General features: G+C 47.7%; 2 protein-coding genes across 2 annotated transcripts; both read left to right on the plus strand.

Annotated features, from left to right (window-relative positions):
- Window positions 1-374: 374 nt before the first annotated feature.
- Window positions 375-3,994, plus strand: LOC131555813 (protein PET117 homolog, mitochondrial). The gene is made up of 2 exons (XM_058802071.1): window positions 375-527; window positions 3,625-3,994. The coding sequence occupies exons 1-2, from the start codon at window positions 432-434 to the stop codon at window positions 3,772-3,774; spliced, it is 246 nt and encodes an 81-aa protein (XP_058658054.1). The 5' UTR covers window positions 375-431; the 3' UTR covers window positions 3,775-3,994.
- On the plus strand, window positions 3,796-23,466 carry KAT14 (lysine acetyltransferase 14). Its single transcript, XM_058802070.1, has 10 exons — window positions 3,796-4,284; window positions 6,529-6,647; window positions 9,137-9,258; window positions 10,906-11,087; window positions 11,604-12,023; window positions 13,952-14,523; window positions 15,221-15,357; window positions 15,864-16,039; window positions 19,115-19,305; window positions 21,776-23,466. Exons 1-10 carry the CDS (start codon window positions 4,029-4,031, stop codon window positions 21,947-21,949), a joined length of 2,349 nt encoding a protein of 782 aa, XP_058658053.1. The 5' UTR covers window positions 3,796-4,028; the 3' UTR covers window positions 21,950-23,466.
- Window positions 23,467-24,247: the final 781 nt, after the last annotated feature.

Consider the following 24,247-nt stretch of genomic DNA (forward strand, 5'->3'; position numbering starts at 1 on the left):
AGAAATGTTTCTTGCATGCACAAGAAAATTCCTTTTTGTCGCGTTGGCCGGCGGGAAGCTCCAGGGAGCAGCCCCAGGGGACACGGGCACAGCTGGGCACCCAATCCCCAGCGGCGCTAAGGGAACAAAGGCTCGGTTTTTGGGGTTTCTGGCCGGCAGGGTGCGAGTTTAGCACCCACGGCAGAGTTTCTGGCCATCAGGGTGCGAGTTTAGCACCCACGGCAGAGTTTCTGGCCGGTCTCGGACCGGCATCTCTGGGAGCCGCTCCCCCAGCTCCGCCCCGCATCGGCGTTCGGCTGCTCGCGCCTGGCTCGCTGCGCTCGGCGCTCGGCAGGGGCGGGGCGCGCCGCCTCACGCTCTCCCGCTCTCCCGCTCCCCCGCCCGCCCGCCCGGCGCTTTCCCCGCCGCGGCCCCGCGCCGCCCCGCCGGCCATGTCGCGGGGCTCCCGCCTGGCGCTGGCCGTCTCCGCGGTGCTCTCCGCCGCCATCGTGGCGGCCGTGCACATCCAGCAGCGCCGGGAGCTGGAGGTGAGTGCGGGCCGCGGGGGGGAAGGCGGCGAGCGGGGCCCTGCGTCGGCCCTCAATGCGGCTCCGCCCACCGGTCGGGCAAGCCACGCCCCTTTGCGCAGACCACGCCCCCTCACCTGGCGGCCCGGCAGGCCCCGCCCCCACCTGCGGGCTCAGCGCGGAGCCACGCCCACTAACGAAAGCCACGCCCACCGCCAAACCCCGCCCCCTGCGCGCACCTGAGCCCGCGTGTCCCTGCTCCATCCCTCCTTCCCTCCATCTATCCATCCTTCCTTCCATCCCTCCTTCCCTCCATCTATCCATCCTTCCTTCCATCCCTCCTTCCCTCCATCTATCCATCCTTCCTTCCATCCCTCCTTCCCTCCATCTATCCATCCTTCCTTCCATTCCTTCCTTCTCTGGCAGTGTTCCCGGGGCTCTCCCCTGTCTGGCTGTGCCGTCCCACTTGTGTGCCCACTGTTTTTCCTCAGCCCCACAAATGCAGCCTGATGGAGGACAGACAGCCCTGTGCTGGAGGACAGACAGCCCTGTGCTGTGCCATGCCCCTGCTCCCCTCTTGTTCTGCCAGTGCAAGCTGTCAGAAGCACCACGTGGTGATGGAACAGGGCGGTTCTCTGTGCTGTATTTACAAAAATCAGGGAATTCCTGGCAGGCAGCCTGTGTGCCAGGGAGCCCACAGCCAAAAGGTGTCAGCTGTGCCCATGGTGAGTCCTAGAGCAGAGCAGCCCTGCCTGGGACTGGAAGCTGTGTGGTTGTGTGAAGCTGTGCTGTGTGGGCAGTGATGTGCTAGTTTGGACCCTGCTGATGAGCCCAGGGTTATATGAGGGCACACAGCTGATCCTTCCCCATTTACATACAAAAAATTTAGAAAATGCACACAGAAACAGCCTGTGCTAAATGACACTGAGGCAGTCAGAAGTTACAGAACACCAGAGTTCAACTTCCCAATCCATAGCCCAGCTGGCTGTTGCTTGGGCTTTGTGATACATTCTGTAATTAGAGGATTATATTGTGTTCCCCTCCAGAGATTGTCTGTCAGTGCTTGAGAGGGATGGAATCTGGAGGATGAGGCTGGTACGGGTAAGGAAAGAGGCAGGTTTGTGTGAGGGCACAGGCAGGAGCAAGGACAGGATGGCTGGGATCCTGGAGTGGCAGCTGCTCCAGAGCTGATGGATGTGCTGGGTAGATCACCTAACATATTTTGGGTAGATCACATCACATTTTTGTAGCTGGCTGCTCTCTGATTCAGTGTGCCTGCCTTGGGGCACTGAGGATCTGGCAAGAATAGCTGCTAAATGCTCCTAAATTGCAGCTGCAATAAATGGCAGCTGTACTTTGAACGTGTGCAGAATAAACATCACCCTTGGGTGTTTCATGGGACACCTGAACCTCATGGATCTTTTTGACCCAAATCCCATTGTAGGCTAATACCTATTCAGAAGCTCCAAGGCTCAAAGCGTATGTTTTGTAAATTTAATCTGAGATTTTCTTTTTATAATTCTTCATGGCCAAGCCAAGTAGTAGTGGCTTCATGTTCCACAGATCTAGCTATTTAGATAACATAATGGAAATAAATATTTTACAGTCCTGGTGTAGAGATTATTTCAAGTTTATCTTTATGCAGATTAATAAAGGTTTGACTCTTATAAATTGATGTGCCAGGCCCAGAGTGCTTTGAGCTTGCACATGCTTTTCATGCCTGCAGAAGACAAGCAGGGCTAACTTCTAAGAATGGAGGAAGATGAGAAGATTACGTTTTTTATTTCGGGTCTTTGACTCAATTTCTAAAGGTGTCCTTTGCAAAATGTGCATTTTCAAAGTAAATGCATCCACCACCTGAAAGATTGCAGTGTTTTGTGAAGGAAAAAGGATTCACATTCTTGGTGCAGTTGATCAGTTACCTTGTATCTCCTCCCATCTTTATTGTTATTAACTGATAGCAATGTAATTACAAGTTTATGAACTTTGTATTCAGTTTCAAATTACTGATTTGTAGTAATCAGTAATTACACTAATTTGTAGCCTGAGTTCAGTTGATGGAAGCTGGTGAGAAGGAACTGGTTTTATTAGATTAATTTCTGGAGAGTTTTGATTATTGGCAGACACGTGTGGCTGTGCATTTTCTTAACAAGATAAAATTATTTCTTAAACAAAACCTTTCTGTTTTGATTTAGACAGGAGAAATGATTACATTTGAAGGTGCAGTCATTGGCATGCTAGGTGAGGAATTAAACTCTGTTGAATAATAGTCACAGACATCCTCTCAAATGACTTTGGGGTCAGCTTTCAAATAAATTATTTCCAGGTGCATTTTGGCATCATTCAAATGGGTCAAAAATTATTGATCTTTCCCCTAATTATCAAAGTATCTATGTGAGTAAAAATGTCCAGGTAAGAGAGAGAGAAGCAGCAGGGATTTTCTTAGGGCTTTTCCCACCCATTGAGGGGTGGCACCCCAGGTTGAAAGCTGCTGGTGTTGTGTTGCACACAATGTATTTATTTATTTATGTGTTATATATTTACATGATTTATAATGAACACTTTAGGTAAAGGGGATATTTGTGAAGCAAGTGCTCTGCTGTTTCAAGTTTGGCATAAGCAGATTGTGGATTTTTTTTTAAGATTAGGACATGAGCAGAAAGAAGTGAATGAAGACACATACCGATTTTTCTTAAAATAGTTTCCAGTTTGTCACAGAATTGTGTGACAAACAGAGCAGAGAAGTTTTGAGGAGCTCCTTCTGATGTGGTAAAGATTTAGGTCAGAGATGAGAGGGATTTTTTAGATCACATCCATCCTGCATGGCACGGGAATTCCAGGCTCCGAGCATTTATTTGCTCCATAGCTTTGTCACTTACTAAACCCAGCCATCATCACTAACCAACATCACTTCAGTGAGTGCAAATAAAGCAGTTTTTGGTGTAGTGATTCTGGATATTGATGGAGTGATTCTGGATGTCCTGAAGATTCCAGCCACAGTAAATTGCTGTGGGAAGACCCTGCAGAGGGAGCAGAGGGAGGGTGGAGCTGGGGTGGGGTTGGTCCCCATCAGCGTCCCCGGGCTGTGATAAACCCTTTGTGTCCTTTGTGTTTTCAGAGGCTGCGGAGTGGCGTGGTCAGAGATCTGGAGCGTCAGAAGCAGAAGAAGGAGAACGTTCGCCTGCTGGAAGAGCAGATCGCTCTGACAAAGCGGCTCATTGAGGAGAGAGACAAGGCGCTGAAGGAAAAGCGTTCCCAGCAGCCCTAGGCACAGGCCTGGCCCTTAGAGGTTTGATTAAAGACGTTTGAAGGTCGTTTGCATCTCACTCTTTGAAGGTGTAACAAACAGAGGTAACCTGTGAAAGACTGGTTATTTTGTATAAATTATAGTCCAGCCCCTGCGGTTTTAGGGCAGACACAAACCCATTTCACCTGTGATTGGTACTCACACTGTGGGGGCTCGGCTGTGCCGCGTCCCAGGCTGGGCAGGAACCGCTCAGTGTGGGGCAGGCTCCCTCTAGCATGGCCAACAACGTGCACATGGGCGGGCTGCTCAGCCGCCACGACGATGAGGCCACCAGGACCTCCACCTCCGAGGGGCTGGAGGAGGGTGAGGTGGAAGGGGAGACTCTGCTCATCGTGGAGTCCGAGGACCAGGCCTCCGTGGATTTGTCGCACGACCAGAGCGGGGACTCCCTGAACAGCGACGAGGGGGAGACGTCCTGGATGGAGGAGATGTCCTATTACTGTGAGAAGTGCCAGAAGTGGATCCCAGCAAGTAAGGCTGTGTGGTGCTGGCCGTGGTGGTGTTTGAGAGGTGTTTGTGCTGCCCTGTGTTCCTGTTTCACACCTTGGTTGTCGGTTTCTCGGCTGTTTAGGTGGCCTGGAAAGGCCCAGGGATGGCCTTGGACAGCTGACGCTTCAAAGGACGAGAAGAGACTTCAGATCTTGTCTCGGTCTCGGTGTTTATTAATTGTTTATCTAAAAGATTTTCTTTCGGCCCAACAGAGGTCTGCTCAGCAGTCAGCCATGGGCACACTGAGAGCCCCCGGGGCGGTCACCTATCTTTATACCCGAAGTTACGTACACAATATTTATTATTTTTCCCCAATACCTTTTACCCTTATTAACCGGTGCACTTCTAGTAATAACCAATCCCGAAGTGCCAACATCACCACAGAAGATGGAGGCCAAGAAGAAGAAGAAGAAGAAGAACAGGACACGCCCCAATTCCTCCATCTTACTTCTTTAGACCCCCATGTACAGAAATCCTAAACCCTGTGTCTTACACTCTAATTAACTTATCCCTTCACCATTCACCCGGTGAAATCCTCCCATCCTCATACAGGCGTCGTCTCCTGTGTAGGATCAAAAGTCCAGGCACCAGACACTTCTGGCAACATTCCAGGACTCCAGAGCCCCCCAAGGGTGGTCTCGGTCACTCTGCACCTCCATCCTGAGGTGCTGAGATCCCACACTTGGTGGGTGGTGCCTGCTGGCAGGGGCTGTGTCAGACACTGCTGTCCCGGAGCTGGGGCTCTCCTGAGGAAGTCAAACTGTCTTCTTCAATTACTAGAGAACATCAAAGTTCAGAAATGTGCCCACACTCACAATTCTTGCAGCTATTTAGCGACCTGGCCTCTCTGCTCACTCAGCTAGTGACCCTTGCTGTAAAGCTCTGGGGAGGAAAAGGACTTTTGTGTGTTGCTTTTGTTTCCTCCCTGTCGATTTGTCAAGTCTGTGGAGCATATGGCTATATCTCAACCTTAATATTTTCCCAATAATGTGAATTTAAGTTGGCCTAGAAACATGCCCAGCCTTCAGCAGCCAGCTGTGGGGGTGTTAGGAGCAAGCTGCAGAATTTGGTGCCTCTCCTTTGGCACAGATACATGCTGTTAGCAGTATAACAGACTGCTTTACATTCTAAATTCTGGATTATCTGATCTGTTATTACATTTAAGAGCCAGATATTTATAAACACCTTGGCTTTGTTTTTTGTTTTTGTTTTTTTTTTTTTAATTTTATTTTTGATTTGGGGGTTTTGTGGGGTTTGTTTATTTGTTTCTGGTCAAAAATAAGGGACTGTTTAGGTGGCACCTGCCTTGCAGATATGTCAGAGCTGCCCTTTTTGCCCTCTTCGGATTTGCCAAAATTTATAGTGTAAAAATCTCCTCTCGATGCGTGTTAGTGATTGTTTAGGTGTTAATGTAATGAAACCAGCACCAGACTAATTAATTACTATGCACTAAAGGTAAATATTAACTTGAAATGTATTAATAGAAAAAAATGAAGCAGAGTTAAAGGCAGCATGAGCTATCTCACATGGAGCACCTCATTTAACACTCAACTTGTTTTATTTTACAAACATGCTCCTCTGTGCAGTTGCTGTGGAACAAATCCAAGGAGCAGACAAGGCCAGTTGCAAAGCAACGGTAGCCACATACAAATGTGCAGAGTAAACGAGCTGCCAAAGGGAGATACTGTGCTGTTCCCTAATCGTTCAGTTCTAGGGAGTTCAGTTGTCTCATGTGAAAATAAAACAGACAAATAATCACTTTATTTCATTGAATTGCCACTTAGAAATTCTCTTCATTTACCAAGTGTGAGGGTTTTTTCAGATGCAGTTGCAACTTGAATTCTGTATTTCAGTATAGTAGCAGGGTATCCATATGTTAAAAATTATAAAATTATACAGTAAAAGAGATGACATCCTTGTAGAGAAACATCTTAGGAGTGTGACTTTACAGAAACACTCTAGTCTTAACATTGTTTCCCTGTCCTCCGGTGTCATTTTTCAATTGTTCATGTTTGTGTAAATTAACTCCTAGTGAGTTTAGAAGCCCTGATTTCTTTTTTCTCTGCTGTAGAAACACGGAATTAAAACCTGTAACTTTGGATGCATTACAGGTGGTTCTGTCATTTTTGTTCAGACAAACCTGATCGTGGAAGAAATCCAAATTTCCTTTGCAGCACTTTTTCCTATAAAAGGGCAAAAAGATTGATTTTTCCCTTTTCATTTTAGGTCAACTGAGAGAACAGCTCAGCTACCTCAAAGGAGATAACTTTTTCAGATTCACTTGCTCTGATTGCTCAGAAGATGGGAAGGAGCAATTTGAACGTCTGAGATTAACGTGGCAACAAGTAAGTGAAATGTTTGTGCCATCAGAACAGCCGTGGGACTTTCTGAAATTGTTGGTGGTTGTGTACATGCTACCTGGAAAAGGAGGATCAGGTATTGATAACAAAGGAGCATTTGCATGAACTGCAGAAATTAATTAGCTGAGGATTGCCTGCACATGAGAACTTCAGCATTTGGCAGGGAAGTTGAAAGATAATCATACAAACCACATTCCTTTTCTTTTTTTTTTTTCTTCCCCTTATGTTGCTCATGGATTCATGGCTTCAAGCAGGTTTGGAAAAGCAAAATAAATGCAATTTGGCTTCTAGGCATGAACAGTTTTTTGTGTCTAAGAAAATGTAAAACTGGTGAGGTGGCAACATAGAAACAGAAAGCTTGCCAGCTCCCTGGGTACAAAGCTCCTACCTGGCTGCCTGTGCACTTGCTGGAATTCACTGTTCCAGTCATTTGCACACCTGAGCAATCAAAATAACATCTGTTTGCATTCTTTGGGCCTGTAATGGTGTGCTGTCTCATAGAATATCACAGGATCAGCTAGGATGGAAAAAACCTTTGAGATCATCAAATCCACCCTGTGACCTAACACCACCTTGTCAACCAGGCCATGGCACTGAGTGCAGCATTCAGGGTTTCCTTAAACACCTCCAGGGATGGTGACTCCACCAGCTCCCTGGGCAGCCCGTCTCAATGCTCAGTCACTGTTTTGGTGAAGAAATTCTTCCTAATGTCCAGCCTGAGCTGATCATCTGGGCACCTGCCCCTCGTGAATCCATGCTGTAGGGGCCAAGTGATGGCACTCAGGATGATCTGTTCCATAACCTTGCCAGGCACTGAGGTCAGGCTGGCTGATCTGGAGGTCCCTGGATCTTCCTTCCAGCCCTTCTTATGGATGGCTGTCACCCTGGCCAACCTCCAGCCATCAGGTGCCCTCTTGGTGAGCCAGGACTGGTGGTAAATGATGGAGAGCAGCTTGGTGAGCTCTTCTGCCAGCTCCCTCCTCGCCTAGGATGGATCCCACCTGCTCCCATAGACTTGTGAGCATCTGAGAGGGCTCAGCAAGTCACCAACTGCTTCCTCCTGAATAACAGGATTATTATTCTGCTCCCTGTCCCCATCTTCCAGCTCAGGAGGCCACTTGTCCTGAGGACAAGCTGTCACACTGTTGAAAATATCAGCCTTGTTGGCTTTTCCTTGATTCTTACCCCTAGGCACTCAGCCTTATTGTCATGTAAGGTAATTTGAAACACTGATTGTAACTCCTGCACTGCTTTCTCCTGGTGGCCAGTGCAGGGAAAAAGGTTGGTTTAGGCAGGGCTCTGTGCTGGCAGACTGGAAGAGTTTCACCAATTCCAGACTGGGAAAGCAAAGGCTGCTGGCATTGCCCAGGTCTCTTCAGGGACAGACAAAATGAAAATGGGTGAGGAGGAAACCTGTGACCACATCCCTGGGCTTCCAGCAGCCAGAGCTGCTGCTGCTTCTGGGTAAGTGGAATTGAGAGAAATGGTCAAACTAACTTACCTGAAGCAGGAAGAATGGGGACAGTGATTTCTGGATTTTTTTCAGAGTATGTGGCTTCAACAGATCCATATCTTTAGCCAGTTGAAAAGAGAATTATTTTTGACATCCTGAGACAAAACCCACAAAATCCTAGTTATCAAACTGCGAGGGGTTGTGAGGTAGAGATATGGTGAAGGAGACATTAAAGCTGTCCATGTTTCCTCATTTTGATATCTTTGACAGTGCATCCCAGAAAGTCAAGGTCCACTGTAAGGAGACCCATCTCCCTGAGAAAAGCAGATTTCAGACTTCTCTGAGGGTGAAATACAAGTTATTATTGGAAGTAGTGCCAAACTGAGGCTGTGTGATTGTTAAAAGATGATCCCAACCTAGCTGACTTTAGTTCTGTTCTAATAAATTAATTGAAATTAATTAAGTAAATGTAATTAACAGTTGATCACCTAGGATTTACTTGAAGGAGATATTTTTCAAAGCTGCCCTTTAGTTTGGGTATGTAACAAGTCAGAGTGAATTTGGTTGTGAAGTGTGTAAAAGACCATTGTCACAGTGTTCCTGATGTATTGGGTTGCAGGATTACTTGTGAGTGTTTTTTTTTTAATTTATTTGAAAGTCTGTTTCTCTACCTCCACATTACATTCAGACCCCAGCTGTTCTGTAATTCATTTATACAACATTTATACAATTCATTTATGCACAATTCTTGTGTCTCAGCACAAACCTGCATAACTAGGCAGCTTGTTATTCCCCTGGGATGGAGAAATCTCTGGAAGAATGTGCATCTAACAATAGAAAGACAAGAACAGGCAGCACAAAACCAGGAAGAAGATGGATTGCAGAAGTTGCCTATGAAGTGTTGCAAAAATAAGATATTTATGAGGGAGAAAAGATCTGTGTGTGTGTGTGGCAGCTGTGGGGGTCTGTTCAGCAGAAAAAGCAGAAGGGATTCACTGGTGTCCAACACTTTCTGTTGCAGGTTGTCATGTTGGCAATGTACAACTTGTCTCTGGAAGGAACGGGCCGTCAGGGGTACTTCAGGTGGAAAGAAGACATTTGTGCTTTTATTGAGAAACACTGGACTTTCTTACTAGGGAACAGGTAAAGACATGGTGTTTTCCTGAGGGTCTGATTGGTGAGCCAAAGGAATTAAAGCCTGTTATACAGATGGACAAGAATCCTGGTTAATTTGGTGACATCTCTGTTGAGCCTTACAAGTGATAAAAAGGGAGGATTTAATATGGAAAATCTGAATCCAGGCATGGGGTACACTTGAGAAAGAATTAGCATTTCTTACTGGGGAGAAACACCCCCAGGAATGTCACACAAAAACAATACAAATGCATGTATTTTGGATTATTTCTTATCTTCCTTTAGGTAGCATATGAACTTGCAGAGAACTGAGTTTTTCTAAACAGTCACAATGGGTGGGCTGATCCTGGTATTGCCAAACTTCAGGGACAGAAATGTGATCCAGCAAAGTTCCTTGGCTACAAAGCTTGCCAAAAGACCAAATTCTTCAAGAACTGAGCCTCACCTTTTAGATTGTTTCAGATCATAATGAAATGGCTCTTACACAGTAGGTGTTAAACAATTGGAAAGTTTTTCACGCTGTCAGAGTAGGAGCCCCTCTTGTAGAGGGCAGCCTTCATTTTCCAGGTGAGCAGCACATTTATTCTGAGTGTGCTGAAGCTGTCAAACCCAAGCCTCACTGTTAGTGAGTGCTGTGGAGGCAGGGAAGGAACTGAGCAATCCTTGAAAGCTGTAGATTTGATTGACTTCACAGCTTCTTTCCTTCCCCAGGAATTTCCTCTGTCATAAGATCTGGCCTTTCTTCCTAACCAGATTTGGTCTTGGCTTTGCTTTCAGAGCTTGTCTGTGCCTCCTTGCTCTGTTCTCAGAAATGTTGTTAGCATTTGTCCTCTCTGGGAGCCACAGGGACCCTGACAGGAGGGCAGCTGGTGGCCCATTGTCCCTCATTCAGGGAACCAGTGCCTCCCAGGGTTTGCTGCTGCCTTTTGAGACTTGCCCTGGGAACTGGGCACTCCTTGCTCTGATTAAAATTCAGAGAGTGATTCCTGGCCTCAGACACAGCCTTCCCACTTGCCTGGACAAGCCACTGAAGGAACACAGACAGTTGAATCGTGTGTGCAGCAGCACAAACTGTGCAAAGATCTTCCTTGGCATATTGAAGTGCAGTTTATCCAGATTTACTGTAACACTCCAGACTTGGAGCTGCAGCAGCTGGGTTTGATCCCCCACCTTTGGGGTTCAGTACCTCAAGGTGTGTAAGGGCAGCACCTGAGTGAACACCAGCTCAGCCAAGCCTTGGCAAGCACAGAATTTCTGCATGTGGGGGTGTGCAAAGGCAAGAAGAAATCCTGAGATTCGGGCAACTCTGTTGCATGAACCTGACTCTCCAGAGTCAGGTTCAAGGGAGTACCTCAGTTATTGGCTACAAGGGCAATTCTTCAGTATTTCTTTTCACCTCTTCCCTAAGTGACATCTTAGTTAGCCCTGTCCCCAGTTCCTAAAGGAACAAAAAATGCTGAGGTGCCCAGTATGAGTGCACTGCCCAGCAGAGGGAAAGGCTTAACTGCAGCTCCTTGCCTCCAAGGGGCCAAAAAAGTGCTTCAGGAGTAGTTCAGTGATTGTGTGTCAGTGCCTCTGGCAGAAACACTCTGTCCAGGATGGAAGCACAGCTGGTGAGTGGGGACCTAACCCTTGTTTTCCTCTCTCCCACCACAGGAAAAAGACCTCAACATGGTGGAGCACAGTTGCTGGCTGTCTCTCTGTGGGGAGCCCCTTGTTTTTCCGCTCGGGGGCACAGGAATTTGGAGAACCGGGATGGTGGAAGCTGGTTCATAACAAGCCCCCAACACTGAAGCCTGAAGGAGAGAAGCTGTCTGCATCTGCACTGAAGGCAAAAGGTAACTCTGTCGCCAGTAGTGTGTAGATTGCTTGCTGGGCCAGAGCTGGGAGATGTGAGAAAAGTTCAGTTGAAACCAGTTTGTGTGCATGGACAGCTCCTTAGTTGTGTTCTGCTGTAATGGCTGACTGAACTATGGGGTATATATTGTAGAGTGAGAGGCCTGTTATATTTTATTACCTTTTTCCATTGTGCTGACTTACAGGTTTTGAGGCTTGTGCAGAGTGGTTTTCTGTGGGTTATTTTAGCTGAAATCCACAATTTCCCCACTTCTCTTTACCCTGGGGAATATCTTTTATCTTTTGTCACTAGATGTAAATTCTCCTCTGTGCAGAGGAACAAAATTTGGGCTTTAACGAGGCTTTAGTCATACACTGGCTTAATGCTGCACGTCCCAGAGTGAATTTTGGTCACTTTGAAAACCCCATCTTTTAAGCTCTTTAGTCAGCGTGGTTTTGACTGCACAGTGTGAATCCAGTGACTGCAGGAGCTCAGAATAAGCAAACTCCTTCTGCAGCAGCTTCCAAGCCCCCGCTGGATCCCATCATTACCGTGGAAGGCCTCCGGAAGCGCGTGAGCCGCAACCCCGTGGAGTCGGCCATGGAGCTGAAGGAGAAGAGGTCCCGCACTCAGGAGGCCAAGGACATTCGCAGAGCCCAGAAGGAGGCAGCCGGCTTCCTGGACCGCAGCACCTCCTCCACTCCTGTCAAGTTCAGCAGCCGCTGCCGCCGGCCCGACATCGTGCTGGAGAAGGGAGAGGTCATCGACTTCTCCTCGCTGAGCTCCTCCGACCGCACGCCCCTGACCAGCCCCTCTCCATCCCCGTCCCTGGATTTCTCCGCCCCCGGCACGCCCGCCTCGCACTCGGCCACTCCCAGCCTGCTCTCGGAGGCGGATCTCATCCCCGACGTCATGCCGCCACAGGCGCTCTTCCATGGTAAGGGCCACCATGAGTTTCCTTCAGTGATGAACCGTGTGCGGTTTTCTAGGAGTGTGTTTTAAAAAGGAAGTTCCCAATGAGGTGCAGGATCCTTTCATGATGAGATGGGAAGTAAGTGGCAGTATTCTATTGTCTTAGTTGAGTGTGAGTCTCAGGTAGTTGGCTGTTAGTTGCTGCCCTGAGATGTGCAGGATGTCTCTGTTTCGGCCCGCGCATCTGAAGAACGAGTCAGAGCTCTTCAGTTTTCGGTCTAGAAGTTGTTTATTCTTATCTATAAAATTTTCTTTTCTTTGCTGAGCAGCGGACATCTGCTCAGCAAAGCAGCCACAGGCACTCTGACCACCCCTGAGGTGGTGTTGTCCTTTTATACTACAAACTACAAATAACATATTTACACTTAATTCCTAATATCTATCACCTATGTTAGACGGTGCACTTCTACTCTAAACCAATCCCAAAGTGCCAACATCACTGCAGAAAATGGAGACCAAGAAGAAGAACAAGAAGAAAGGCTGGACATGCCCAAGTTCCTCTATCTTGTCCCCATAACCCCCATACCAGAAATCTTAAAATCTACATTTTCACCCCATGATAATTTTATTATTATATTATTTAAACTTCTGTGACTTTCATGTCCTCATACAAAGCTGGTAACTTGCTCCAGGGGTCAAAATCAAACCTGCAGGTGCTCTGGGCTGTGTGCCAGGGTCTCCAAGCCCCCTGGTGGGGTCCTTGGCAGCTCTGGTCATCTGGAGGGATGCACTGAGTTCTGACATGTGAGAATTGACTGGTTTTCTGTTGCAGCCTGGATAGCTGCTAGCACAGTCCAGTTGTGGTGTTACATTTTAGTTAAGTGGTTTGCTCTGTCTCACCCCTTGAAAATGTACGGTTTATTCCAAGCCTGTGATCCTCCCTTGAAGTACCATGTATCTGTAATCCCAATGGCCCAAGTCTTATTCTGTGCCCACTTTGAATCTCCCTGTTCAGCTGTGTGAGGGAGATGAGAAGCCTCTTAGCCCTTTGCTCTCTCTTGGCCCCTTTTCCCCCTAGGCTCTCCCTCTCTCCCTCCCCCTTCTCCCTCAGAAGCCATGCTGCTCCCGGGGGTGGCACCCCCAATAAACCCTCATCTAATGAGCACCCTCAGAAGCCATGTGGAGTCTCCTTACCTGCCTGCTGCTGCCAGCAAACATATAGCTCAGGGAGCCCCCACCCAATGAACTGCATCAGTTTTCCATAGTTTTATCACCAGCTTTTAAGGCCAGAAGAAACCCCCATGATTGTTTCCTGAGTGAACAGTGGGTAGACTTCACACAGTAACTGCTGGACCTCTCAGCATAAGCATTTCACTGCAACACAGATAACACTGTTATGTAGCAAGTCTAGTTTTGTCTCAAATGTTTTTCATGGCAGAGATTTTATTCCCATGGTAATATCCCAGTATTTTATAGGTTTGATTGTGCTGATTAATGGATGCTAAATTTCAGTCAGATTGCAGAGCAGTGACGCAGGCTGAATTTGCTTAATTCCTTAAGGAGCCAGTCTTCTGGGTGACAGGAGGAATAGTGAGGGTGTGCTGGCTGAAGATACAGCTCACCAGCTTCACTTTTTGATTTCCCAGCCTTTGGGAAGTTTCAGCAGCTTAAGGTTCCTCAAAGAACATGTGATTGCAGCTCAGGAGGGGCACTGTTTCCAAACTACAAGACACTTTAGGAGCAGGATTGATGCTGTGTCCCGAAATTTGACTCTTTTCAGTATCTCCCATCCAAAATCAGGAGATCTGGCAGTACACAGAAATTGAAATTTGTTGGGTAAACCCGCATTATTGTTCTTTAGCAGAAAAATGCTGTGATAACCATTTTTGAAATGAGACTTTGATGTTTAGATTGTTTTTTCTTTCCCCTGGATTATTTTGATGTGTTCCACAGATGATGAGGAGCTGGAAGGAGACGGAGTCATAGACCCAGGAATAGAGTATGTGCCCCCTCCCAGTGGGACAGCTGGTGCTGGCACCATGATAGCAAGCAGGAAAAAAGTGAAGACAGCTGAGCAGATCAAGCAAGAGGTGGAGAGTGAAGAAGAAAAAACAGAACGGATGGAAGGTGACAGTGAAGATCCCGAAGAGTCAAACACACCCTTGCAGGTGAGAGGACGAGACAAGGGCAAGTCACAGCTGGAGAGGGATGCTAAGCCCAGAGTTCCCAAGCACACCTCCGTTAGCATCTATGAGGAGAAGCTGCTGCTGAAGAGACTGGAAGCCTGTCCCAATGCTCTGAGCATGACCCCAGAGGCCCGCAGGCTGAGGCGCAAGCTGCTGGTCAGGCAGGCCAAGAGGGAGAGAGGGCTCCCACTCTTTGATCTGGACCAGGTTGTGAATGCTGCACTGCTCCTGGTTGATGGGATTTATGGAGCCAAAGAAGGTGCTGTCTCCAGGTCCCCAGTAGGGCAAGCAACATACAGAACTACTAGCCAGGACTTCAGGATCTTGGACAGATACCAGGTGGGTGTTCCCAAATCTAAGTTAGCTTTTGGCACTGCTTATTTTAAAGCTTTTGCTGCAGCCAGCAGTGTCACATTGAGTTATCTGACTCCTAAAGTGAAAAGGATCATGTGAACAAGACTCGTTTTGGCTCGGGGCTGTGTCCCCACCAATGTTCTCCTAAATCCCTTTTTTCTTGGGACATGCTGGTTCAGCACTGCTATCTGTCAGTGTCAGCACCACAAATGTCACTGTTTGTACTCCAGCCCTGCCCAAATGCTGGAGGCCTGGAAGTCACTGTGTTTGTACTCCAGCCCTGCCCAAATGCTGGAGGTCTGGAAGTACCCAGACAGGTGGATGTGTATAGGAGGGAGATGACCTGCAGCACGCACTTTCAGATTTGGGCACCAAATTTGGGAGCGCTCAGCAGAGCCCAGAGGTGGCACCACCTGCTCCATCCACCCTGTCACACTGAGAGGCCATTACTGTCCCTCCATGTGGTCAATCTTTGCCTGACCTCCCTGCAATTGTTGTGCATTTTGTGTGCATGCAGACGATGCTGCCCTTGCTCTCCCTCCATGTGTTCAGTCTCTGCCTGACCTCCCTGCAATTGTTGTGCATTTTGTGTGCATGCAGACGATGCTGCCCTTGCTCTCCCTCCATGTGTTCAGTCTCTGCCTGACCTCCCTGCCATTGTTGTGCATTTTTTGTCACGCAGACGATGCTGCCCGCCACGAAGGGATACCGCCAGCAGACAAGCAGGTTCCTGTACCGCCTGGTAGGCTCGGAGGAGCTGCTGGCAGACCACAGTATTGTCAGCCCTTACACCTCCCGTGTCCTTAAGCCTTACATCAGGTACAGAGGGTCTGAGCTTGCTCTTGACTTGTGCACCGCCAGCCCACGGAGAGGACACCTTTCTTGGGCAGTGCTCCTCACTCCTCCTCACAGTACAACCCAGTGCACCATGGTAACCCTGGAGGGATAGTCTTGGATTTAGCTGAGTGGTGAAATGGATTGCATTGGGAAGGGGAATCTCCAAGGGGGGCAAGGGCAGAGAGGGCATTGCTGTAGCCATTCAATGCAAGTTGCACCTGCCCTTGGGTCAGAGCTGTGATTTCCTTGCTCATGCTGTAAGGAAAGACTGGCTGGACATGCTGTGGGGCTGGAAAGTGTCCTGCCGTCTGGCACAAGGGTGTTTTTGCTGAGCCTGGGGCTGCTTCCCCATGTGAATAGAAGACTGTTCTTTATTTTCCTAAAGTTGAGCATGTCAGAAGATATTTCATGGGCAGTACCCATTTAGCTGCAGTGGCAGTTCTTGTTGCTCACTTGCTTTTTGTGTTTCCTTTTCATGTTCCTGGCAGACGTGATTATGAGACAAAGCCTCCAAAACTCAGGCTGCTGGCAGAAATCCGGGCAAATCCACACAGGAATGATCTCAACTGGAAGGCTGAGCCAGAAGCACCCATTGATTACTGCTACGTTCGCCCTAATCACATCCCCACTATTAACTCCATGTGCCACGAATTCTTCTGGCCTGGTAAGATTCCTCCAGTGCTTGGGTTTCCAAGAAAGAAGTGAAAAAATATGTTCTTGGGCCAAATTTTATTTCACTTGGTGTCTGGCTGGTTCTTAGAAACCCATTATCTGATGTTACAGGAATGTATTTGACGTGGAGGCGTGGCTTTGGTGTCTTTGTCTCTTGAGATTGTATAAAACTGGGCAATTAGGCCCTAATTAGCACAGCACTTACAAAAATAGGTGCTAATAGGAGTAGTAGGTAGGTTCGTAGTTAACTAAACTTAAGCATCCAGTGAAATGTTTTGCAAGAATCAGGGGTTGAAATAAACAGTTTTGTACCAGAGATTACTGTTCATTAAGTCTGTGAGAAGGTTTCTTCCTAGCAGCCATAAGCTGCATATGTCAGAGTGAAAGTTGGGAGGTCGTAGGAGGAGTGGCTGAGGTCACTCCATCTGTTCAGCCTGGAGAGGAGGAGACTGAGGGGAGACCTCACTGTGGGCTGCAGCTCCCTGAGGAGGGGAAGCAGAGGGGCAGGCACCAACCTCTTCTCTGTGATGACAGGACGCAATGGAATGGCTATGAAACTGTTAGGGGAGGTTTTGGATGGGGATTAGGAAAAGGTTCTTCTCGCAGAGGGTGGTTGGGCACTGGAACAGGCTTCCCAGGGCAGTGGTCACAGCTCCAAGCCTGCCCCCGAGGAGTCTGGACAACACTCTCAGGCACATGGTGTGATTCTTGCAGCTGTCCTGTGCAGGGCCAGGAACTGGACTGGATGATCCATGAGGGTCCCTTCCAATTCAGCTTATCCTGTGATTCAGTGAATTGCTTTTACAGCTGTGATGTCCTTTATTTCTTCAAGCCTCAGTGGGAAAGGTTAGGTTTGTGTTTTTCTGTGTCCTTTCTGGAACTGCAGGTTCTTTGAGGACAGTGTCCACCCTTTCTGGGGGTGGTTACAAGGCTGCGCTCTTTAGTTCTTCTGCAGTAATAACAGGGATGTTCATCTGCTGCATGCATCAGCGTCTGATCAGCAAACAAGGCAGCAGGCTAATTTAGAAAAGGCCAGTGCAAACATAACACACCTTTATTCCAGGTAACTGCTGGCTTTGTGTTTTGATTTGCTGGTGGTGATTCAGCAGGGCTGTAGTTCAGCAGTGCCCATGTGCCCCAGTCAGGATGGGGCTCTTTTTGCTTCTCATTATGCAAATTGCACAGTGTGGGGGCAAATAACCTGGCACACCTTTCCTTTCACGAGCTGTTTGAGGGTTTATGAGAGACTCTTGCAATGCCAGCAGAGGCTGAACCGCTTTGTCATAGTCTCCCCTCTCCTGATAATGCATTTGAAGTTCTGGCCAAGTTGGCTTGCATCTTCATTAAGTTCTTCGGGACTCACCCTGTTTTATTTAACATAAGGAGCATGGGTGTGTTCCACCCAACTGTGAACTGTTCATCATTAAATCAGAAAGCTGACACCCCTGCCAGTCTCCAAACAGGAATCCAAATCTTTTCCATGGTGATAAAATTCTGATGCTGGGATATGATTGTTGCACCTTGGTTCCGTTTAGCAGGAGAGGGAAGTGATAAGGTTGTAAAGCCTGGGTGCTAAGGGTTTAGCTGCTACAACTTGGGGGTGGGAGGCAGAGATATGCAACTGGGTGAGCATCATTAAGCCAGCACTTAGTTGTTCTATGCCTCCAAATCCTTCCTTTCAGAGCTGTTCTTGCCTCTCCCAAGGCAGAACCAGGTTTCCAGGTAGAAACATTCCCAGGTGTTGTTGTGTCAGTGCCTTGGTGCCCTAACGGGAAACCTCTCCCTGGCAGGGAGTGTCTCCAGTGGTGAACCATCCTGAGCTGAGCATCTCCCTCCCTACAGGAAAAGCTGCACCTCTGCAGAGACACCAGTGCCTGGGGCAGGGAGTGTTCTGTCCAGACATGCTGCAAGGCACTCCACAGGCAGGGCAGCCTTGCCTTAATTAACACAGCTCCCTATTGCCAATCGATCCCTCCCACGTCCCGCTCCACCCAGCTCACTCTGGAGCAAGGAATAACTCACCCCCTTCTCTGTGCCTGCTGCTTCTGAAGTCTTGCCTCTCATCAGAGTGATTACTGGGAAACACACTCTGCTGTTTTGTTACCCTGTGTTCCAAATACATGGCAATTGCCAACTTGAGGCTGAAGCAGATGTTTCTGGCACATGTCCTCTGTGTCTTGCATCTCATTTAGGGTCTGTCCACACAAATTATCGAGCAGTCAGTCTTCAGTGCCTCGAGCTGCACTGCTGGGTGCTGACAGGCTGTTCAGACAGCGAATAATAGCATGGCTGAAGTTACCTTGAAGATCCTCTAGGATGCTCTAGGACTGCAGCAGCAGGATGTTAGGCAAGGTAACAAACTCCCAGTCTGTTTCTGAGTCCAGCCTCTGACTCACAGAAGCACCACTGCCTGAGAGGCTGCTTCATGCCCAGATTAGAGAATTTGCATGCTAAAAGCAAATGTTTGGATAGCGTTGGAAGCTGTGGTCAGGCTCACAGTGCAGCTCCACAACCAGCTGAGAGTGCACAAGAGACAGCAGTAAGAGCTGCAGAGTGGAGGAAACAGACAGAAACCACAGCAGGCAATGGTACCAAAGCTGAAGCTCAGTTTCATGCATGCTGCTTCTGAAGAGAGTTAAGTTTCAGTTTGATCCTTGAGTCATTTGAAAGGAAATCAGCTTTGTTAGTGTTTCCATGCAAGCTTCCCTGCTAGGCAGATACTGTTTTGTCTGTTTTGTTGTATCATCTTTTCCCTTGCATACTCACCTGGCAGGGGAGGCACCAGGATCAGGCAGCTGGTTTCATCCCCTGCACTCTGGGTGTCCTGACTCCTGGGATTTCCCAAAATGTGGGAAATTTGGCCTCATAATTTACAGTAACAGCGGGCTGCTCTAGCAGGGACTTTGGACTATTCTATTATGCTGTCATCTCTTGCTATCACAAATTTGAAATAAAGGTAAAAAGAAGGGATTGAGTGTTTCTAAAAAGCCTTAAACTCCTGGATTTGAACCATACTTTTATTTTGGTTTGCAGTGCTTCCAACTGCTGTTTCTCTCTTTCTCCCTAGGAATTGATTTGTCAGAGTGCCTGCAGTATCCTGACTTCAGTGTTGTTGTCCTCTACAAGAAGGTTATCATTGCCTTTGGCTTTATGGTGCCAGATGTGAAGTACAACGAGGCTTACATCTCTTTTCTCTTGGTGCACCCTGAGTGGAGAAGAGCTGGGATTGCAACCTTCATGATTTACCATCTTATCCAGGTAATGAAATTAAATCATCCCTTGAATCTGCCAAAGAATCAGCTCTCACTTCTTCCTTGTGTGCACACCTGCAGGTATTGGAGAGTGAGATACTGGGGAACCCTTTTTGTGAGTGTTTATGGGAGGGAATAGCTCCTGCTTTGGAAGTCAAAATGTGTTTAGGAAAACAACCATCCTGGTCATGTCCTCAGAATTAGAGGGATGCTGCACACTTCAGCTGTCCTGGGGTTAGCTCTGTGTTCTTCAGTGGTCAGTAGTTTGTGTACAAGGGATACTGTAAATGGGGTTTAGGGAGGAAATGAGGTAACAGTGGGCAGGGTCAGTTAGAATTATTGCAGCTTTCTTGACTACACCTGGAGGTTTATTCCATGCATTAAATCACTTATTGATCTCAATCACTCACTTGCACTTTTATCCTCTGGTTCAAATACAGATGAGTTCATGATGAAGTGTTTGCAACCTCATTGTTTAAAATGGGCCTTGTTCCACAGGAATACTTGGGAAAATTAATCTCAGCTAATTAAATGGGTGATACTAAAGGAGTTAAACTTCATTAAATCTCTGAATGAATACTGTTATTCAAGTGGCCTTAATTCCACTGACTTTCTTGAATTAAATTGCAGGAAAGGCAGCTTAATTGTGAGTAAAGATGAGTAAGGTACATGTTCTTTACAGAGCCAAACTCCACAGTTTTACCACTCCCTGAACTCTCTTGGCAGAGCTGCTGATGGGAAACATTGTAGTCAAGATGAGCTTCCCTAACAAAAACTCACCGTTGGAAACTGTTTTATCCTCTTTCTTTCTTGGCTAAAGCAAGGTAGGGAGTGCTGGCAGAGCCTTGTGGAAAGTGATCCCTGCTTTGGAAAAGCACTTTGTGCTCCTGGGCTGCCTGAGGATAACTCTGCTACCTGCACAGCTCTCTGCAGTGCTGACACAGGCCTCTCATCAATATTCTTTAAACTCAGCCCTTGCATCTCCCAGACAGCTCTGTGTCAAGTGTTGAAGGAAATTGCCCTCAGCTCTGTGTGTTGATGTGAGATGTCAACACCCAGTGGGAGCAGGAGCCAAGGTTTGCAGGGATCCAGCAGGTGGACTCTCAGAGACATCCCTCTCCAGCAGGGTGGGAGGCTGGAGTTGGCAAGTCAGCCACAGAAAGTCCTCACACCTTTCTGTAGGATGTATCACATCAATTAACCTAATCCTGCTTGCATGAAATTCCCTGTTGAGAGAAGCCAAGCAGATCTGAGAGATTTGACTCTGATTAGGCACACTAGGAATGAGAGATCAGCACTGTATGTTTGGCTCACATGAGGTTTGTTTTGCCATTGCTGACTTTCTGCCAGTGGCAGAAGGGGTTTAGTCCTGTGGAACAGCGGTGGTTGTGACCTTCTGTTCCTCAGTCTCCAGGTTGTAGGTGCTGTTCTGCAGCCTGCTTGGGCTTGGGGTCTCCTCTCTGTAGCTTGAGACACTTTGATTCTCTGCTTGGATTAAGATAGGTCACTGACTTTGGGATCAGTGTGCTGAGTTTGGGGCTGAATTCTTGGGAACAGCATAACTTAACAGGAACATGGTTTGATGCAAATAGTGGTGGCTGGTTTTGGTGTCAAAATTTATCCTCTCATGCATCTGTCCCAGAGGAATAAACTGCATTTTCTTAATGATCTCATTCAAATTTTCTTTTCCTCAAAAGAGCTTCCAATTATTTCTTTTTTCCCTTCCCTCCTTAAATTCCTGAGAGTTTTCCCCTTGAATGTACTATCTTGGAGATTTCCTAGAGGGTATTACTGTTCCCACTTTAGAGTTACCGTGCACTCAATATACATGGAATGCTATTAAATCACTTGATGAAAGCAGAAAATAAATTATTTCATCATCTTAATCAGAGTGTTGCTGGTTAGAATAATTTAGGATCTTCAAGGTAACTTCAGCCATGCTATTATTTGCTGTCTGAACTGAATTTCCTGCCTTCTCAGGAGGAGAGTGCTGTGCCCTGAAGGATGGGAGAGGAGCTGGGTGGGATAGGCAGGAATTCCAGCATGACAGCACAGAGGTGCTCAGGCAGTCCCAGAGAGCTCAGCTCTGTTTGCTGACAGGGAGGATTGCAGAGCCTGATCCTCTGGCATGTTTTGTCTTTTCTTCAGGCCATTGTATTTGAGATCAGGGCTGTACACCAAGATTATTTTTAATTAACAATTACTTTAGTAATTTACAATGGGCAGATGACAAATTATAATCCCAAACCTTTCATTGTCAGAGAATCCACGTTTCCCAGAAACAAAGGCTCGGAGGAGCAGCAGCAGCCCTCCCTTTGCTGTTGCTATGTGTGGTAACTCCTGTGACTTTTCTCACATTTCCTCAGTACCTTGGATCCCTGAGCTGATGAGTGTGCTCACCTCCGCATTCCCCCAGAGGCTGTCTCGTTCCCTTGCAGTGATATCTCCTTTTTGTTCCTCTCCCCCTCCCTTGGCAGACCTGCATGGGCAAGGACGTCACCCTTCACGTCTCTGCAAGCAACCCTGCTATGCTGCTCTACCAGAAGTTTGGATTTAAGACTGAGGAGTACATTTTGGATTTTTATGACAAGTATTACCCCTTGGACAGCAAGGAGTGCAAGCACGCCTTCTTCCTCAGGCTGCGGCGCTGAGCTGCGGCAGGGCTCTGGGGAAAAGCCCAATCCATCCAAAAACTCCCCCAGCTTTTGGTGGAGGATGTTGGCTGCCACAGGAGAGCTGCAACACACTGGTGTGTTTATCCCTAGGACTTTGGATGTCAGCAGTGTGTGGAAAAATGCAATCCAAAAGGATTGATTCCTGTGCTCCAAGGGGAGAGGCCTGGAAATGCCAACTAGGGTACACTGAAACCACTGGAAAATTGAAATTCCTAATTGGGAATTTTCCTGCCACTGTTACTTTGGAGAGCCTCATTAGCAAACAAAAATACCAAACAACAAAGTGTTTCTCACTTCAGAGGGGCCCTATGGATTTCAACATTTCAAATGTTGCAGTTTTTTGTCTCTGTTTTTGTTTATTAGCAAAAAATGAACACCTAAACTTAAACCATTCAGTGTTTCTGTGTGGTTTGCTTTATTAGGAACTGTCTTGAGTCTGTGAAGGGAAATAAGGTATTGGTGCCTGTAGCTGGATGTTAGGAGAGTTCTGCCCATGCCAGAACTGTAGTCCTGGAACCATGTTTCAGAAATACTGAAGAGTTTGTGGATTCCTGTTATCCCAAGTGCAAGGCTCAGAGGAAACACCTTTGTTTTGCCCCTTCCCTTCCCCTCCTTGCCCTGTGCTCAGTGTGGTTCTCCTAGTGCGCAGTGTTTTGTGTTCAGGAACAGTGTCATGTGGGTTTGTGTCTAGGCAAGGCAGGGCACCACAGCTGCCAGATCAGCTCTTGGGAATCCTTCCACCTCTCTGTGGTTGTGGGGCTGCAGATCAGCCCTTTGGGCACACCTCTAGCCACAGAGCAGCCTCACAGGCTCCAGCACCCACCTCCTCCTGCTGGCAGAAACCCAGAGCAGAAGTCAGTGGGGATGTTTGAAATGCTGATTTGTAGAAGCAGTCTGCTCGCAGCTGGGAGGGAGGAGGAGAGGGCAGAGGTGGCCCAGATCTAGTTCTTGGAAGCACCTAGGCTCACCTAGCAAAGAATAAGTAGAAATAGCCAAGAATTAAAAAATACAACCCCAAACGCTTTCTCTGGTAGTGGCTCTTGTCCTTTTCCACAATGTAGCAGCTTCTCTCTCTGACTTTCAGTGCAGATGAACAGAAAGCTGCACAGACCAAAGGCCAGGCTGGGCATTTTAACTACAGATCACATCCATTGGGATGGTCCTTTTACATCCAGCCTACAGAGAGCTACACACCAAATGTCACTTCTCTGTCCTTAATGTTCTGTGTGTACCTGCTGGCTACCTGACTATAGCAGTAATTGCCTTACTGGAGTCTTCATTTTGGTAACAGAAGAGAAAGGGACACAAAATATGTTTTTATGTAGCCAGTGTCCCTCATCACCAACACAAAACCCAGTGGTAGTGGAAAGGAAAACCAGCCCAGCCAAGGGTTGTGTGCCCAGACATCCATGCACATTTCTGTCTGTTTCATGACTGTGAAAATTTTCAATGTTCTTAATGTTCTGAGTTAGCTGGACTTTGAAAGAAATATATGTCTTCATGAATGGAATTAAAGCCCTTCCCTTGGAAAAGCTTGTCTGTAGTCATACTGTCTGTTAAGGTGTCTCTCCATCATCTTATTTCATTGGAATCTAGCAAACTCCAGTATGGCCCTGAGAGGATGTGTGTGGGCAGCTGACCAAGGCAAGAAACTCATTTCCCTACGGGCGCACACAGGCAGGCCTTAGCAAGCTCCTCCTTTCCAGACAGAATTAGGAAATACAAAATAGTCTGAAAAAGATCATGGTTCAGCATTGTGTTCTCGAAGGTGACCATGAAGATCTTGAGGACCATCTTGTTCTGTGGCTTTGTCCCTCAGGGACTGCCAAGTGACAACGCTGTTATAACAGCCCTCTGTCATCGGAGCTGCAGCCAGCTTGTGTTATCCAGGTCCCTCGTTTAACCCCAGATCCTCAAAGGCAGTGAGGTGATCCTCGGGGTGGGAGCCGTGGCTTTGTAAGGGATGAGGTTCTAAGGTATGTAGTGAAACAAGCGGACAAACGATGTTCCCAGCCCTCTGCTTCCCTCTGGTGCCTCGGGAGCCCCGCTGCTGGCTCACCCGAGCTGCGCTTGAGGAGCCAACACCGGGCAGCGGCCCGAGGAGCCAAACACCGCTTAACAAAGCCCGCCTTTCCCGGGAATAAAGGCGGAACATCCCCTTTCCTAACGGGGCAGCAAATCCCGGGTGTTTCCCTGAGCTCTGATTCGCTGCCACAAGGAGAAGGTTTCCTTTCTCCTGGCTGCGCGGGCGCCCTGAGGGCTCGGTGAGGGCGG

The sequence above is a fragment of the Ammospiza caudacuta genome, chromosome 3, assembly GCF_027887145.1.
Source record: "Ammospiza caudacuta isolate bAmmCau1 chromosome 3, bAmmCau1.pri, whole genome shotgun sequence".
In the NCBI taxonomy this organism is placed as follows: domain Eukaryota; kingdom Metazoa; phylum Chordata; class Aves; order Passeriformes; family Passerellidae; genus Ammospiza; species Ammospiza caudacuta.